Source organism: Oryctolagus cuniculus, chromosome 21, assembly GCF_964237555.1.
Source record: "Oryctolagus cuniculus chromosome 21, mOryCun1.1, whole genome shotgun sequence".
Taxonomy (NCBI): domain Eukaryota; kingdom Metazoa; phylum Chordata; class Mammalia; order Lagomorpha; family Leporidae; genus Oryctolagus; species Oryctolagus cuniculus.
This window is the reverse complement of record NC_091452.1, coordinates 18,262,046-18,277,012: the sequence shown is the minus strand read 5'-3', so window position 1 is coordinate 18,277,012 and position 14,967 is coordinate 18,262,046. Positions and strand designations below refer to the sequence as shown.

Below are 14,967 nucleotides of genomic sequence, written 5' to 3'. Positions count from 1 at the left end.
GCATCATCCATGATCCCACACCACCTGGCCAGCGTCTCGGGTCCACAGAGTGCCAGGGCAGGTCCTCTAGGGACCACCAGGTCAGAAAGGAGCCAAGAACGTCCCTCCCGCCAGGATGACACGGGAAATGAAACAGACACACAGGCCGACAAAGAATGCAGCAGCGGGCGGATCCCAAAGGATCCCAAGATCACGCCAGGCGAGTGAAGAAGCAGCAGCCTGGCAGACGTGGTGCTGTTATGAGCTGAACAAGTCAGCAGCCCACGTCACATGTGGGGACACGGGATCAGAGAGGTCAAGCTATCTGCTCCAGGTCACACAGGGATAAACGCCCCCTGCCTGGCCAGCTCCCATAGGCTGCTTCTGCTCCCCCTCTGGCTGCAGCTGAGATGTTTGGACCTGTGCAACAGCGCCCCCTACTGCGAGGTGAAAACACACGCCGGCCAAGGCCAGCACCTGCCCACAAGGGCAACCTGCGGCGATTCCCGTACTTGGTCGGCAATCCAAGTAGCTGTTTTTCAATTGCAAGGGAGTAGGCATTTTAGCCTAGTGGTCACAGAGGTCCACATCCCATATCGGGGTGCCTGGGTTTGAGTCCCGGCTCCATCCCTGGTTCCGGCTTCCTATTATGCTGATCCTAGAAGGCAGCAGGGGATGGCTTAAGTAGTTTGGTTCCAGCCACCCAAGCAGAAGAACTGGACTGGGTTCTCAGCTCCTGGATTTAGCCCTGGCCCATCCCTGGCCATTGTGGTCACTTGGGAGTGACTTAGCCAATGGGTCTCTCTCTCTCCCTCTCTCTCCTTTTCTGTCCCTCTCTCTCTCCCTCTCTTCCTCTCTCTCCCTCTCTTCCCCTCTTACATAAATACGATTTTTGAAAAATACAATAAAATTGAAGATTCTAGGTTCAAGGTTACTCCAACAAAAAACCCAAACTGTGCACCGAGTGAATCCTTTGTGCCCAAGCCAGGCGGAGTGGTGTGTGTATTTTGTCACTGGGTCACTGCAACACCCCGAGAGACACAGATGCTGCCCCTGCGGTACCAGCGAGGAAACCCAGGTCCTGCCAAGCTCAGCCATCCCTGCCCAAAATCCCTGGCTGTGAGGAGCAGGGTCAGGATGGAATGGGATGCCTGCCAGGGCTGTGGGCGGCGGGCACTCGGCAGGACTGGCTGCTCCACACGCTCTGGCACCTGGGACACCTTGCCAAGGCCAAGCCCCCCACTCCGTCTCCAGGTCCCCTCCGCCTGTGCTGTGGTTAGAATGTGGTCTGTTCACAGTGCAGCTCCGTTCTTCCACGTCCTTGTACTGAAGTGATGGGGCCTTTAAGGGAGATAAGAAGTCACAGAGCAGGCCAGCGCTGTGGCATAGTGGGTAAAACCACCACCTGCAGTGCCAGCATCCCATATGGGCACTGGTTTGAGTCCTGGCTGCTCTACCTCCAATCCAGGTCCCTGCTGATGGCCTGAGAAGGCAGTGGAGGATGACCCAAGTGCTTGGGCCCCTGCACCCACGTGGGAAACCAGGAGGAAGCTCCAGATCCTGGCTTCAGATAACCAGCGGAAGGAAGACCTCTTTCTCTTGCTCTCTCTCCCTCCCTCCCTCTCTGCAACTCTGCTTCTCAAATAAATAAATAAATCTTTTTTAAAAAGTCACAGAGTACCTCCTTTGGAAGACATTAGTTGTTAGGGAAAAGCGAGCCCAGCCCCTGCCTGCTCGCTCTCCCACCACGTGCCGCCCTCTGCACAGGAGAGACCCAGTCCCGAGCCTCTTCCCTTTATAAGGCGCCCAACCTTGGGCACCTTGCTACAGCAGCAGACAACCTGCCCCTCCCCCAGCCCTGACCCCGCAGGCACGCCCCGGTCAGAGGACCTTGGACTGCACGAACGTCCGGAAAGTTGGCACCAGCGCCTCGTCGCCCAGGTGGTCCGCGCACTGGATGGCCACGTTCAGGATGTGGATGGGCTCTTCCCGGAGGCTCTGGGAGACAGGAACGCAGGCTGGGGTGGGGGCACGTGGGGGGGGGGGGGTGCGCGGCCTGCCCCTTCCCCAGGTGCTGCCCGGGCAGCGACCCTCACCTTGGAGTCGTCCTCAGGGTACAGGGAGTTGCCGGCCTTGCTGAAGAGAGGCGTGTCCTTGGGCACGTTGGCAAAGCAGGAGATGACGTCATCAAAGTTCCTGGGGGAGCGGGGCGGGGAGAGAGGCTGTGGATCAAGCTCTCGGGCCAGGCCGACAGGATCCCAGGCCGACAGGATCCCAGGCCCTCCTCTGCCAGCCACACTCTGATCTCATCCGAGCGTGTGGGGGTCCCTGGGCTGGGGCGACAGCACCCCCGATGGGGGCTTTCTCCAGGGAACATTCAGCCTACATGATCCATCTACGAGCAGGGAAAGGATTCCAGCACCTGGGGCACTGCCTGGGCCTGGGGTCCACTCTGGGCTCCCTCTTTTACCGGCTGAGACCCCACCTCACCGCGGAGTCAGACGCAGCTAAGAATCACTACAGCTCTCGGGGCTGTTGGGAGAATCCAGCAAGGTGACAAGCACAGTGCAGCACGAGCACGGAGACAGGCAGCCGGGGTAACGGTGCCGCCAGCAACCATCCGTCATTTGCATATTTGGTACAATTTAAATATGCCATTTGGGGGCAGTGTTGGGCGGTTAAGACAGAGTCTGGGACGCCCATGCCGCATACTGGAGTGTGTGGGCTGAAGTCCCAGCTCTGCTCCTGTTTCTGGCTTCCTGCTAATGCTGATCCCGAAGAAGTCGCGGTGATGGTTCAAGTACTTGGGGCCCTGCCCTCCGCATGGGAGATCCGGATGGGGTTCCTGGCTCCCAGCTTCAGCCTGGTCTGGTTCTGGTTCTTGCAGGAATTTGGAGAGCCAACCAGCACTCTCCTTACCCCCCACCCCTGCCATTTCTCCCTACCACACTGTCTCTCTACCTTTCAAAGAAATGAAATCAATATTGTTCCACATACAGCATCTCACATCACTTTCATGGCACCCCTAGGAAGTAGGTTTTCTGTGACTCCCATTGTACAGATGAGAAAGCTAAGGTTAGGTCAGGTCCTTGGTCCCACAGTTAGGGGCTGCAGAGCCAGGGTGCAGACACACGCAAGCAGACACGCTACTATGATCCTGGCATCATTAATCTGCTGTGCCCTGTGCCTGCCCCCCCAACAAGGTGCCCAGCGAGTGACTGGCGGGCAGGAGAAGCACACACAGCCCCCTCCCTGCCCAGGGCGCCGGCTACCTGGTGAAATCCTCGAATCTCCTGAAGGCGACCATGGCCCCCATCCGCTGGCACAGTGGGGAGAAGCCGCTGTCCATGAAGAGCTCCGTGCTGTGCCTGAGCAGGTCGGGGTTGGTGACGCTGATGGGCACGGCCATCCTGCAAGGCGGCGACACAGCTTAGGAGGCCCCCCCAAAGCGGGCTTCAAACTGGGGGCTGTGGGACTGAGGCAGGGGTCGGGGGCTGAGGGGTCCTGGAGTAGAGTAGGAGCTCAATGGATGAATGAATGAATGAGTGAGTGAGTGATGTAGGCATGAAAGCAAGTCCAATCCCGGCACGGCCCCAAGGTCCATCCAAGCATGACCTTGGCCACGCAGAGGATGAACCTCCCCAGGGGAGCCCAGCCCCAGGCTGCTGGTGAAGGGGGAAGGCTCGGTCCTGAGAAGCACCCCGGGTCTCGACGGCCCCTCATTCCTCCGTCACATCTGCTCTGGGGACAAAGTCAGCAGCCAGTGAGCGCTGGGATGCCTGCTGCGCCCAGGACTGGCCTCTCTCTGGCAGCAAATCCAATGGGCACTGCCTGAGACAGGTCGGGCCCTGGAATGGAATCAGCACAGGACAGTGAGCAGACGGTGTGCAGGCCCGAGGCTGCGTCTGGGGTCAGCCCTCAGCTGGCATCTGGGAACCTGGACTTGGGGAGGATTCCCGTGACTCCCTAAGCGATCAGGGTGGCTCTCGGTGCCAAGATCTGCTTCTCCCGGGAGCCTGGGTCTGGTGCTCTGCAGAGGGTGCCTACGTGAGCAGCCTGGGCACGGAGTCTCCAGAAAGTCGGCAGATGATGCCCCTGTGTTGCGACCACAGGGAGGCCCCCAGACGCTTGCTCCTGGTTCCCTCTGGCTCCACCCGCACACTATCTACCTTTGCAATGTCCTGCTTTGTAATTTTGTGCTGCACCGAGTCCTAGCCACGGGATGACTGTGTACTGAGTCCCGGGAGTCCCCCTGGCAAACCACCGAACCAGCTGGGGGCTCCTCAGGTTGTGTTCCAGGATTTCCCAGAAAGCCTGCTCCAGGACAGCCGATGCCAGAGGTCACACACTGGTCGTGGCGTGGCTGAGTCAGCCCGCCGCCTGCCTCTGGCCCAGGCACCCGGACACGGGTCACCTGCCACGTTGGAGAAACAGAATCCGCATTGCCTCCTTCTCTTGGGGAAGACACGGAAAGGCCCGGCCCTGCCTTGCCGGCCTCTCTCCTCCAGGGTAACCATGGGCAGGGCTAGAACAGCAGCCCCTCCCCGGGCAGCAGCAGGGCTCAAGACCCCTTGACCACTGGGTGAGCGACCCTGCTGAGTCCCAAGCTACAGCCCACGCAAAGCTCCTCCCAGCTCTGAGCGCCCCTTGGGTCTCAGGGACTCAATGCACCACCATGCACCTGGCTCCACAGACACAGGTGTTCCAAGGGCCAAGCTAGCCCTCCTAGGTAGGGGTCGGGGAGACCTGGCTTCTCAGGGGCCTTGCTCAGGGGCCACCCAGGGAAAGGAAACCCCAGCACCCCCAGTATAGCAACAGCGAGGACCTGAGATGGCCAGGAACTCCCTGCAGGGTCCCCATGGTCCCTCTCTGGCTCCATACAGCAAGGAGCCTGTGTCCACACCGGGAGTCACAACCAACAGCCTGGCACACACGCGGTGCTTCCCTAAGATCTGCAGCCCTTGGGGGAGCTGAGCTGGAAACCGAGAGAGGAAAGACTTGCTCCCTGCGGGGTAGGTATGGTCCAAATACGGCCCACCGCCCACCACCCACCTCCCACCGCCCTCAGCGTCCTCCCCTCTTCCCTCCATGGGGTGAAGTGTCACCATCTGTTTTAAGGAAATAAGGCAATACAATAAAAACCAATTCAACAACAACAACAGATTGCAGGTGCTGCTGGAGGAGGCCCCGCTGTCTCTGTCCAGAATGGTGCAGCACCTCCTTTCTCAAAACCAACAGGAAGAGACACCTGTTCCCTAAACCAAGACACATCCCAGCTTCAAGAACGCACGAGCCCTGCTGCTGGGAGAGAGACAAGGTGCGATCGCTGAACCCCAAATCACAACGAGACCATGGCCCCCCGCAAGCGGGGCCTCTGGGCCTCCCCGCTGAGAGAACCAGCGACAGAGGACAAGGAAGAGCGAGGGAGACCCAACGGCCCTCCGCAGGGCGCCACACTCCGCCTTCGTGTCCTGAAATCAGGCGGATTGGAAAAGACAGCATGGGCAGCCCCCCTCAGACCCACGTGTCCTCCAGTGGGGACACCGAGGGCACCAGCTCCTGGACAGCACACGTGGACACGGACAGGCCACTGCACCTGCCCCCAGGCCGGCAGGTGGTGTGGCAAGACCGCTGAGGTGAGCACCTGACTCAGGCTCAGATTCCTGCCCCTTGTAAATGACTGGCTCAGCCTCCAACAAAGGCGGGCCCTGGGCTTCATCTGCACAAGGCGGAAGAGAACACGGTTTCGGCCAAGACAGGCAGAGTTAGTGAGAGAGAGTTACAGAGAGAAAGGTCTTCCTTCCGTTGGTTCACTCCCCAAATGGCCGCTATAGTTGGCGCTGCGCTGATCCGAAGCCAGGAGCCAGGTGCTTCCTTCTGGTCTCCCATGAGGGTGCAGGGCCCAAGCACCTGGGCCATCCTCCACTGCCCTCCCGGGCCACAGCAGAGAGCTGGCCTGGAAGAGGGGCAACCGGGACAGAATCCGGCGCCCCGACCAGGACTAGAACCCGGTGTGCCGGCGCCGCAGGCGGAGGATTAGCTTAGTGAGCCGCGGCACTGGCCTATCCCATTTACTCTTCACAGTGGTCTAGGACAAACAACACTGTCATCTAGAACTTTCTGTGCCCATGGAATGTTCTAGAACTACACTGTTCAACAGGGTGGCCGTGAGCCACAGGCAGCTGCTGAGGACTTTAAACACAGCTGGGATTGGGGTGGGCATTTGCCCCAGCAGTTCAGATGCCAGCTGCGATGCCCACATCCCATAGCAATGAGCCTGGCTTCGAGTGCCAGCACTACTCCTCAGTCAGCTTTCTGCTAACGCGCACCTAGGGAGGCAGCAGGTGATGACTCAAGTCCTTGGGTCCCTGCACATGGGAGACCGGAAGAAGCTCCTGGCTCCTGGCTTCGGATCAGCTCAGCTCTGGCCATTGCAGCCATTTGGGGAGTGAACCATCGAATGGAAGACCTCTCTCTCTCTCCATCTGTAACTCTGCCTTTCAAATAAATAAATAAGTCTTTAAAAAAAATGGAAAGTTTTTACAAAGTAACCGACGCAGCTGGCGTGAGAGAGGAGCTGCACTTCACTCCCATTCACCGGTAGAAGCCGGCGTGGGTCCTGGGCGCCATCCCGGACACGGCAGGCACAGGCAGCAGCATCAGCTTACCTCCACTTTACAGCAGGGCGGGGGGGGGGGGGGCAGAGATGCTACAGTCGGGGAGCCCCGTGTCCCTGACACCTCCCCAGCAGCATCCCCAGACACACAGACGCGGGACTCCAGGGGGTCAGGGGGAGGAGAGCCACGGGCCATCCCCCCCGGGGAAGCCCGGCCCGTACCGGTTAGGGTGGGAAGAGGGCAGCATGAACTGGAATTCCACCACGCAGGTGCCATCCGGGAGCTGCCGGTGCTGCAGGCTGTTCAGCTCGTAGGCGATGTAGGCCCTCCGCACGTACACCTGACGGAGAAGCACAGGGGACCTTCCTCAGAGCGCGGGCGCAGGCAGGACCATGCCAGGAGCGCCCCCTAAGTGGCAGCTGAGAGCCATGCGCTCCATTTCAGAGCGTGGCCAGCTCCGCCTAATACGCTCCTAACACCTGGAGCAGGAACGCATAAGCGTTTGCTATAAAGGACCGAAGAGTAAAGGTTTTAGGCTTCATGGGACAAAACTCAGTGGCAACCAAGCAACTCTGCTGTTACAGCATGGAGGCAATATGCAAATGAATGGGCATGGTTATGTGCCAATAAAACTTTATCGACAAAAACAGGCAAAGCGGGCCACATGTGGCCCAGAGGCTACACCCGGAGCAGCTCTGTCCAACAGAAATGTAAGCTAAGCCGTGTGTGTCATCTGAAATCTTCAAGAAGCCACTCAGGAAATAAAGTAACAGGTAAATAGACTCTTCAGAATGTATTTTATTACAACCAAACACCCAAAATATTTTCATTTTAACATACAATCAATACAACAAGTTCTTGTCATTCTTTTCTTGATAGTAAGTGTTGGGAATTGAGTATTTTTTAAAAAATATTTATTTTATTTATTTAAAAGGCAGAATTACAGAGAGAGAGAGAGAGAGAGAGAGATTTTTCACTCCCTAAATGGCCGCGATGGCCGGGGCTGGGCCAGGCTGAAGCCAGGAGCCAGGAGCTTCTTCTGGGTCTCCCACATGGATACAAGGGCCCAAGGACTTGGACCCCCATCTTCCGCTGCTTTCCAAGCATATTAACAGGGAGCTGGATCAGAAGTGGAGCTGCTGGGTCTCGAACCAGTGCCCACATGGGATATCCACATCACAGGCAGCAGCTTAACCGGTTATACCACAGTGCCAGCCCTGAGTGTATACTTTATAAAATTTATTTGGAAGGCAGAGTGACAGAGAAAAAGGAAGAGTCGGAGAGAGTGGGACAGATCTTCCATCTGCTGGTTCACTTCCCAAATGTCTGTAACAGCTGGAACTGGAACAGACAGGCCAAAGCCAGTAGCCAGGAACTCCATCCTGGTCTCCCACATGGGTGACAGGAACCCAAGGACTTGGGCCATCATCCACTGCTTCCCCAGGAGCATTAGCAGAGAGCTGGATCAGAAGCAGAGCAGCCAGGGCTCAAACCAATGCTCCGGTATGGGCTTCTGGCATCACAAGCTGTGACTCAGCCCACTGCACCACCACACCAGCCCTTGAGCGTGGAATCTACACTCTGAGCATAGCTCCGCCCAGACCAGTTGCATGAACCACATGTGGCCAGGGCAGCCACAGGAGACCACATACTTAGGGCATTTAAATGCTGGTAGTTTTCCATTTGAGTAGGGAATGCAGGGCCTGGACGGCGGGAGTCAGCATGGCAGCCCTGGTGCTGGCCTTGGCCAGCCTTGGGGACCCTGGATCCGGGGAGGGTCCCCGCCACTCGCTGCTGGGAGTGGCTCTTGGTGCCTGATGCACCTGTGCCCACAGCGTGGTTCACACAGAACTTCTGCCGTCTTGCCTGGAGTTCGTGCAGGCTAGGCAGAGCTGTCCACGTGAACGGCCTCCACCGGAACCTCCGGGGCCCTGAGGCTCAAACGCTGCCCTGGCAGACACCTCAGCTGTGTTCTCACAACTCGCCGCTAGGGGGATTCAGTGCATCTTGTAGGGACCCCATGGGGCAGGGCAGGGACCCTGGAGGCCTGGCCCTGACCTCTGGGGGATGTCACCTCCTGTGCCTTTTCCACCTGGCTCATGGCTTTGTATCTCTTTGCTGCAATAAACCACAGCTGTGACTACAACGGTATATGCCAAGTCCTAGCGAATCATCACACTTGGAACTGCTGACCCACTTAGAGCCCTGTCAACAAAAGAGACTGAGTCAAACTCCCGATTGCTGGGGCTGGCGCTGTGGCATAGTAGGTTAAGCATCCACCAGCAGTGTCGGCATCCCATATGGGCACCAGTTCGAGTCCTGGCTGCTCCACTTCTAATCCAGCTCCCTGCTGATGGCTTGGGAAAGCAGAGGAAGATGGCCCAAGTCCTTGGGCCCTTGCACTCACATAGGAGACCCAGAGGAAGCTCCTGGCTCCTGGCTTCAGATCGGCCCAGCTCCAGCTGTTGTGGCCATTTGAGGAGTGAACCAGCGGATGGAAGACCACTCTCTCTCTCTCTCTGTCTTTCCCTCTCTCTGTCCTTAACTCTGCCTCTCAAGTAAATAAATAAATCTTTAAAAAAAAAAAAAATCTCGTTCACCACACTCATCTTGGGTCAGAAGCAAATGGTTGAATCGTGCCCAGGCAACGTGCCAGCCCAGGCAACGAAGGTTTGAGGCATCCTAGAAAAACCTCCAGCAGACATAAACAGCATCCGACTTCAAAAAGCAAGCAGAGGAGACGTATATTGGTTCTCACTGTCAGAAACTGAGACCGCAGCCGTTGGAAGATTCTTCCAGAACTGGAACCCACAGAGGGAGGAAACACTACAGCCCCACGAGACCCCGCAGCTGTCACAGGCTGCCAAGCCCCAGCAGGTCTCCATGAAGAGGCTGCCCGGAGGCCCCAGGACGGCAGAGCACGGTACCGCCAGCAGAGCCATGCCTGTGTGGCTGGCGTTTGGCCTCAGGGTTAAGACACCCACTTTGGCTCTGGCGCTGTGGCATGGCAGGTTAAGTCGCCCCCTGTGACGCCAGCATCCCATGTGGGCACTGGTTCGAGTCCCAGCTGCTCCACTTCAAATCCAGCTCCCTGCTGATGGGCCTGGGAAAGCAGCAGAGGATAGCCCAAGCCCCTGGGCCCCTAAACCCACGTGGGAGACCTGGAAGAAGTTCCTGGATCCTGGCTTCAGCCTGGCCCAGTCCTGGCTGTTGCAGCCATTTGGGGAGTGAACCAGCAGATGGAAGATCTCTCTCTCTGTCTCTCTCTCTCTTTGCCTCCCCCTCTCTATAACTCTGCCTTTCAAATAAATAAATAAATCTTTTTAAAAAACTGAATTCTATACACAGATATTAAAAACTTGGATTTCCAGAGTCGGATGTCGTGGCACAGCAGGTGAAGCCACAGCTAGGGATACCTGCACCCCTCATCAGAGTGCCTGGTTTGAGTTCCAGCTAATACACTTCCGGTCCAGCTTCCTGGGAAGGCAACGCATAATGGCCGAAGTGCTGGGGCCCCTGCCACCCGCGTAGGAGACCAGGATAGAGTTCTGGGCTCCTGGCTTCAGCCTGACCCAGCCCCAGCTACTGCAGGCATCTGGGGAATGAAGAAGCAGTTCCCTCTCCCTCCCCCTCCCCCTCCCCCTCCCTCTCCTGTGTGTGTGTGTGTGTGTGTGTCTCCCTATCAATCTGCCTTTCAAATAAATAAATCTTTAAAAAAAAATCCACCAAAACCCAGATTTCCTGAGACTAGCCAAGCACACATCCCAGGCCCCGAATTCAGAAAGACAGCAGGAGTAAGGTGGCGCTGGCCAGGCTTTGCGAATTCCTGACTCACGGGGGTGTGTGTGCGCGCACGTGTGTGTGTGTGTGTGTGTGTGTGTGTGGCCTACAGCTGTCCTCTGGGCCCCTCCTCGTCATTCCCCGTGGAGAAAGCTCTCAGAGGGATTTAGTGCCCCATGGCGGGTGGGAAGTCTGGCCAAGGGGCCTCAGGCCCGGCTCTGGGGTGGGGTGGGGACTGGTACCCAGCTGGGCCCTGTGCGGCAGGCTGCCATGGCACGAGACAGCAGGGACTCTGCAGCAGGACAGACCCACGGGAACCCCAGACCCGCCCTTGCCGGCGTGGGGTCTTGCACAAGTCACTTCAGCTCTCTGGGCCTTGGTCCCTCCCTGTGTCCAACAGAGACAGACGCAGTGGCCACCACGCCCAGAGAATGAGACCGCAAGGCGTCGGACCCAGGCTCGGGCAGCCAACACTAGACCCGGCACACTCGGCACCACTGGCGCACAGGTGCTAGGGTTTGCACAGAGCCTGCGCGTCCCCCAAGGCCTACTGTGTTGGAAGCTGAATCCCCAGAGGGCAGAATCGCACTGTGATGTTTGCAATGGGGTCTTCGAGAGGTCCGAGGAGGCTATCAGAGTGGAGACCCCACGACTGGATCCTGATGACTTTGTAAGAAAAGAGAGACCCAAAGAGACACATGCACACACACTCATGCACATGCACACACATGTACACACACATGCACACGCACACGCACACGCACTCCCTATGTCTCGCTGTAGGATGCCCCGCGCCGGCCGCCTCGGCACCCTGCCAGCACGAGGCCATCACCAGATGCACCACCTTGACCCTGCCCCTCCAGAGCTGTGTCCAGCTCGGGTGCTTTGTGACAGTGACAGGGAGCGACAGGGAGCAGACCCAGGGCAGGCGGGCCGCTTACCTCCAGGGAGGCCATGCACACGACCTTGTTGGCGTGGTAGAAGAACGTAGGTAGCACATCAAAGATTGTAGTCTCCGAAAGGATCAACTTCTGCAGAGATGGGGGGAGGGGAGGAAACGTGAACAGCTGAACCTCCAGCCGGGGAGGAGGGCTCGGCCAGGCTGCCGGGGCAGAGCGTGGCCACGGTCTGTCCCAGGAGATCTGGCGGCACCCAGGGCCGGGCGCACGGCTTCAGACACTGAGGGGGGAAGCTGGGAGCTCACATGAGCCAGAGCGGGGCTGGGGAAGAGCCTGGGTTGGGGCCTTGGGGAGACAAAGCTGACACCCAGCCATGGCGGGCTCAGTGCCTTCAACTACAAGCATACTTGAGAGAACGCATGGAGAAATGCAATGAACGGATGTCCGTTTCAGTGCAAAACATTTTCCAAATCATGCAGAGTGTTTTCCATAATCCACATTTCCGTGAACCTTTAGGAGACCCCTCGTGGGCATCGGCACACCTGCACCAGGACGCCCTCGTGCCCGACATCCTGTCTGTCCTACAGGGCTGTGCTCCCAGACCCCGCCCGATGCGGGGGCCATGCTGGCTGAAATGGCTGCCTCTGGGGCTGTGCCGGCACTGCATTGCAAGCACCTCAGGGCCAGGGCAGCATGTGCCCCCGAGACCCTCCCCCGGGGAAGGTGAGCGGGAAGAAGTGCCTCACCTTGAGGTTTTCTGGGCAGAACTGGTGGCCGTACATGTCGATAGCGGACAGGAAAATGGACTCCACCTGGTTGTGTCTCAGCTCATAGGAGGGGAGGTGAGAGGCAATCAGGACCTGCAGAGGGGACGGAGGGCTGGGGTGGGTGGCCACGCAGCGGTGAGGCAGGGGATGGGGGGAGGGGGGAGGGGATGGAGGGCTGGGGTGGGCTGGCCTCACAGGGGGAGGCAGGGGACAGAGGGCTGGGGTGGGCTGCCCACACAGGGGGAAGGCAGGGGATGTGGGCGGGGGAGGTTTGGAGGGAGGGGATGGAAGGCTGGGGTGGGCTGGCCTCACAGGGGGAGGCAGGGGATGGCGGGGAGGGACACAGGGCTGGGGTGGGCTGACCACACAAGGGGGAAGGCAGGGGATATGGGCAGGGGAGGTTTGGAGGGAGGGGACAGAGGGCTTGGTGGGCTGGCCAGGCAGGGGAGAGGCAGGGGATGGGGGGGAGGGACACAGGGCTGGGGTGGGCTGGCCATGCAGGGGGAAGGCAGGGCTTGGGGGGGAGAAGAGGGATGAGGGGACAGAGGGCTGGGGTGGGCTGGCCACACAAAGGGAGGCAGGGGATGTGGGGGGAAGGTTTAGGGGGAGAAGGCAGGGGACTGAGAGTGGGGGTGGCTGAGGGGGGCAAGCACACAGGGCAGCAGGCTGGGGGGAGACCGGGACACAAGACGGTAGCACAGCGGGAGCCCCGCGTGAGGGTGGGGAGGGAGGGCCGTGCACGGGGCGGGGCGGCGTCTCGGGCCCCACCTGCCTGGCTCGGAGAGCCACTTTGCAGTGTTCACTCTTGCTCAGCTGCGTGAGCTCGTTGAGGATGGAGGTCAGCTCGTCCGACAGGGAGGGGTCTGGGCCACACAGCTCGTCCTTTGGGGACGAAGACAGGACCCAAGTGGCTCTCCTCTGTGGAGGGAAACCCCAGCACCCGGCCCGGCCAGGGGGCGCGGCTGCCCCAGGCAAACCAGACCCAGCTCTCTGGGCAGCCCTGTCTGCCCTGGACCTGCCCACTCATCTACCCCCAAAACACCCCCTCAACAGCCAGGAAGAAGGCAAATGGCAACCAAGTGGAGGCTTCTTTTTTTTTTTTTTTTTTTTTTTTTTTTGACAGGCAGAGTGGACAGTGAGAGAGAGAGAGAGACAGAGAGAAAGGTCTTCCTTTGCCGTTGGTTCACCCTCCAATGGCCGCCGCGGCCGGCGCACCGCGCTGCTCCGATGGCAGGAGCCAGGAGCCAGGTGCTTCTCCTGGTCTCCCATGGGGTGCAGGGCCCAAGCACCTGGGCCATCCTCCACTGCACTCCCTGGCCACAGCAGAGAGCTGGACAGGAAGAGGGGCAACCGGGACAGAATCCGGCGCCCCGACCGGGACTAGAACCTGGTGTGCTGGCGCCGCTAGGCGGAGGATTAGCCTAGTGAGCCGCGGCGCTGGCCCCAAGTGGAGGCTTCTTAGAGGCTGCGTGCCCCTTATCCAAAACGCTTGGGCCAGAAGCGCTTGGAGTTTTCCACGTTCTGGAATATTTGCAGATGCATAATGAGACATCTCGGGGATCCTGGGGACAGGACCCGCGTCTAAACACCAAGTTCATTCACATTTCAGGTAGGCCTCACACGATGCGGCCCGAAGGTAATTTAGAATTTTACTTTATCTTACTTTTATCCATCTGAAAGGCGGCGAGACAGGGAGAGAGTTACATACAGACGGCGAGAAGGAGCTCCAGTCACTGGTTCACTCCCCAAAGGCCTGCAACCCCCAGGGCTGGGCCTGGCTGAAGCCAGGAGCCTGGACTTCTCCGCCCAGGTCTCCCACGCGCCCCAGCGTCTGCAGCAGCGGAAGCTGCAGCTGGGAGAGGAGCCGGGACTGGACCTCGATGTGCGACATGGGGGTCCCGAGTGGCCTCTCGGCTGCTGAGCCCGACGCCCGCCCCACAGAGGTCATCTGACGTATTTTTAGTGCACCTGCATTTTACCTGTGACCCTTCACGTGAGGTCACGTGTGGAAATTTCCACTGGAGGGGGCACCCCACTGGTGCTCAAAATGTTCAGAATTCAGAGCATTCTGTCTTTCAGGGTGGGTCCCTCAACCCCGCACCACTACCAGCCAGCAACCGTCAGGTGCTGACCACGCACCAGGCAAGCAGGCCCTTTACGTCCAGTTCCCCAAAGTCTGGCACCCCCTGAAGAGTTGCTGGCATGAGCCCATTGTATAGACAAGGAAACTGAGGCTCAGAGAAGCACTGCTTCCTGCCCCAAGACCACAGGCACCTGCAAGGAGGGTCAGATCTGAACACGGGTCTGTTCTGTCCTGGGGACTCTGACCCGTCCCCTAGCCGCTGCTGCCTGCCTTACGAGGCAGGGGCCGTGTCTCGAAAGGGAGCTCCAGGGGAGGGCTGCTATGAAGCCTGAGCCTGGGCCCAGCCACTCCTGTTCTCTGCTTCCCAGCTCGCCAGGCGATCCTTCTGCCCCACCTGCCCCACCATCCTCCATGGGCCCCTTGCCACGGCCAAATGCTTGGGACGCCCTCATCCCCGTCTGAATGCCTGGGTCCAGTTGAGGCTCCTCCGCTTCCGATCCAGCTTCCTGCTAACGTGCACTCTGGGAGGCTGCAGGTGGTGACGGCCCAAGCACTTGGGTTCTTGCCACCCACGTGGGAGACTCTGAGTTTCAGGCTTTATGGCTTCAGACTGGCTCAAGCCTAGCTCTTGTGGCAATCTGGGGAATCAGCCAACAAATGGAAGCTATGCCTCTCTCTCTCTCTCTTTCAAATAAAGTTAAAATAAATGTTTCAAAGAAGACAGAAAACTATCCCCCACCTATCTATAAAACCGTGAAAATGCCATAGAAAGTGAACATTCCATCATCAGTGTTATCTCATACGCAGCCCCCTGCTTAGGTTCCCCATCGGGCAGGTGTTCG

The 14,967-nt window shown here is 58.7% G+C and overlaps 1 protein-coding gene across 7 annotated transcripts in view; it reads right to left on the bottom strand.

Annotated features, from left to right (window-relative positions):
* The window catches only part of ACACB (acetyl-CoA carboxylase beta), a 130,506-nt gene that overhangs the window by 29,779 nt on the left and 85,760 nt on the right, over positions 1–14,967 (bottom strand). For all 7 annotated transcript variants that reach the window (XM_051835875.2, XM_051835873.2, XM_051835877.2 and 4 more), the window contains 7 exons: positions 12,811–12,924; positions 12,022–12,135; positions 11,318–11,407; positions 6,818–6,936; positions 3,252–3,389; positions 2,076–2,175; positions 1,870–1,977 (listed from right to left, as the gene is read on the bottom strand). In XM_051835875.2, coding sequence (XP_051691835.2) covers positions 1,870–1,977; positions 2,076–2,175; positions 3,252–3,389; positions 6,818–6,936; positions 11,318–11,407; positions 12,022–12,135; positions 12,811–12,924 — 783 coding nt within the window. The remainder of the gene's footprint in view (positions 1–1,869; positions 1,978–2,075; positions 2,176–3,251; positions 3,390–6,817; positions 6,937–11,317; positions 11,408–12,021; positions 12,136–12,810; positions 12,925–14,967) is intronic.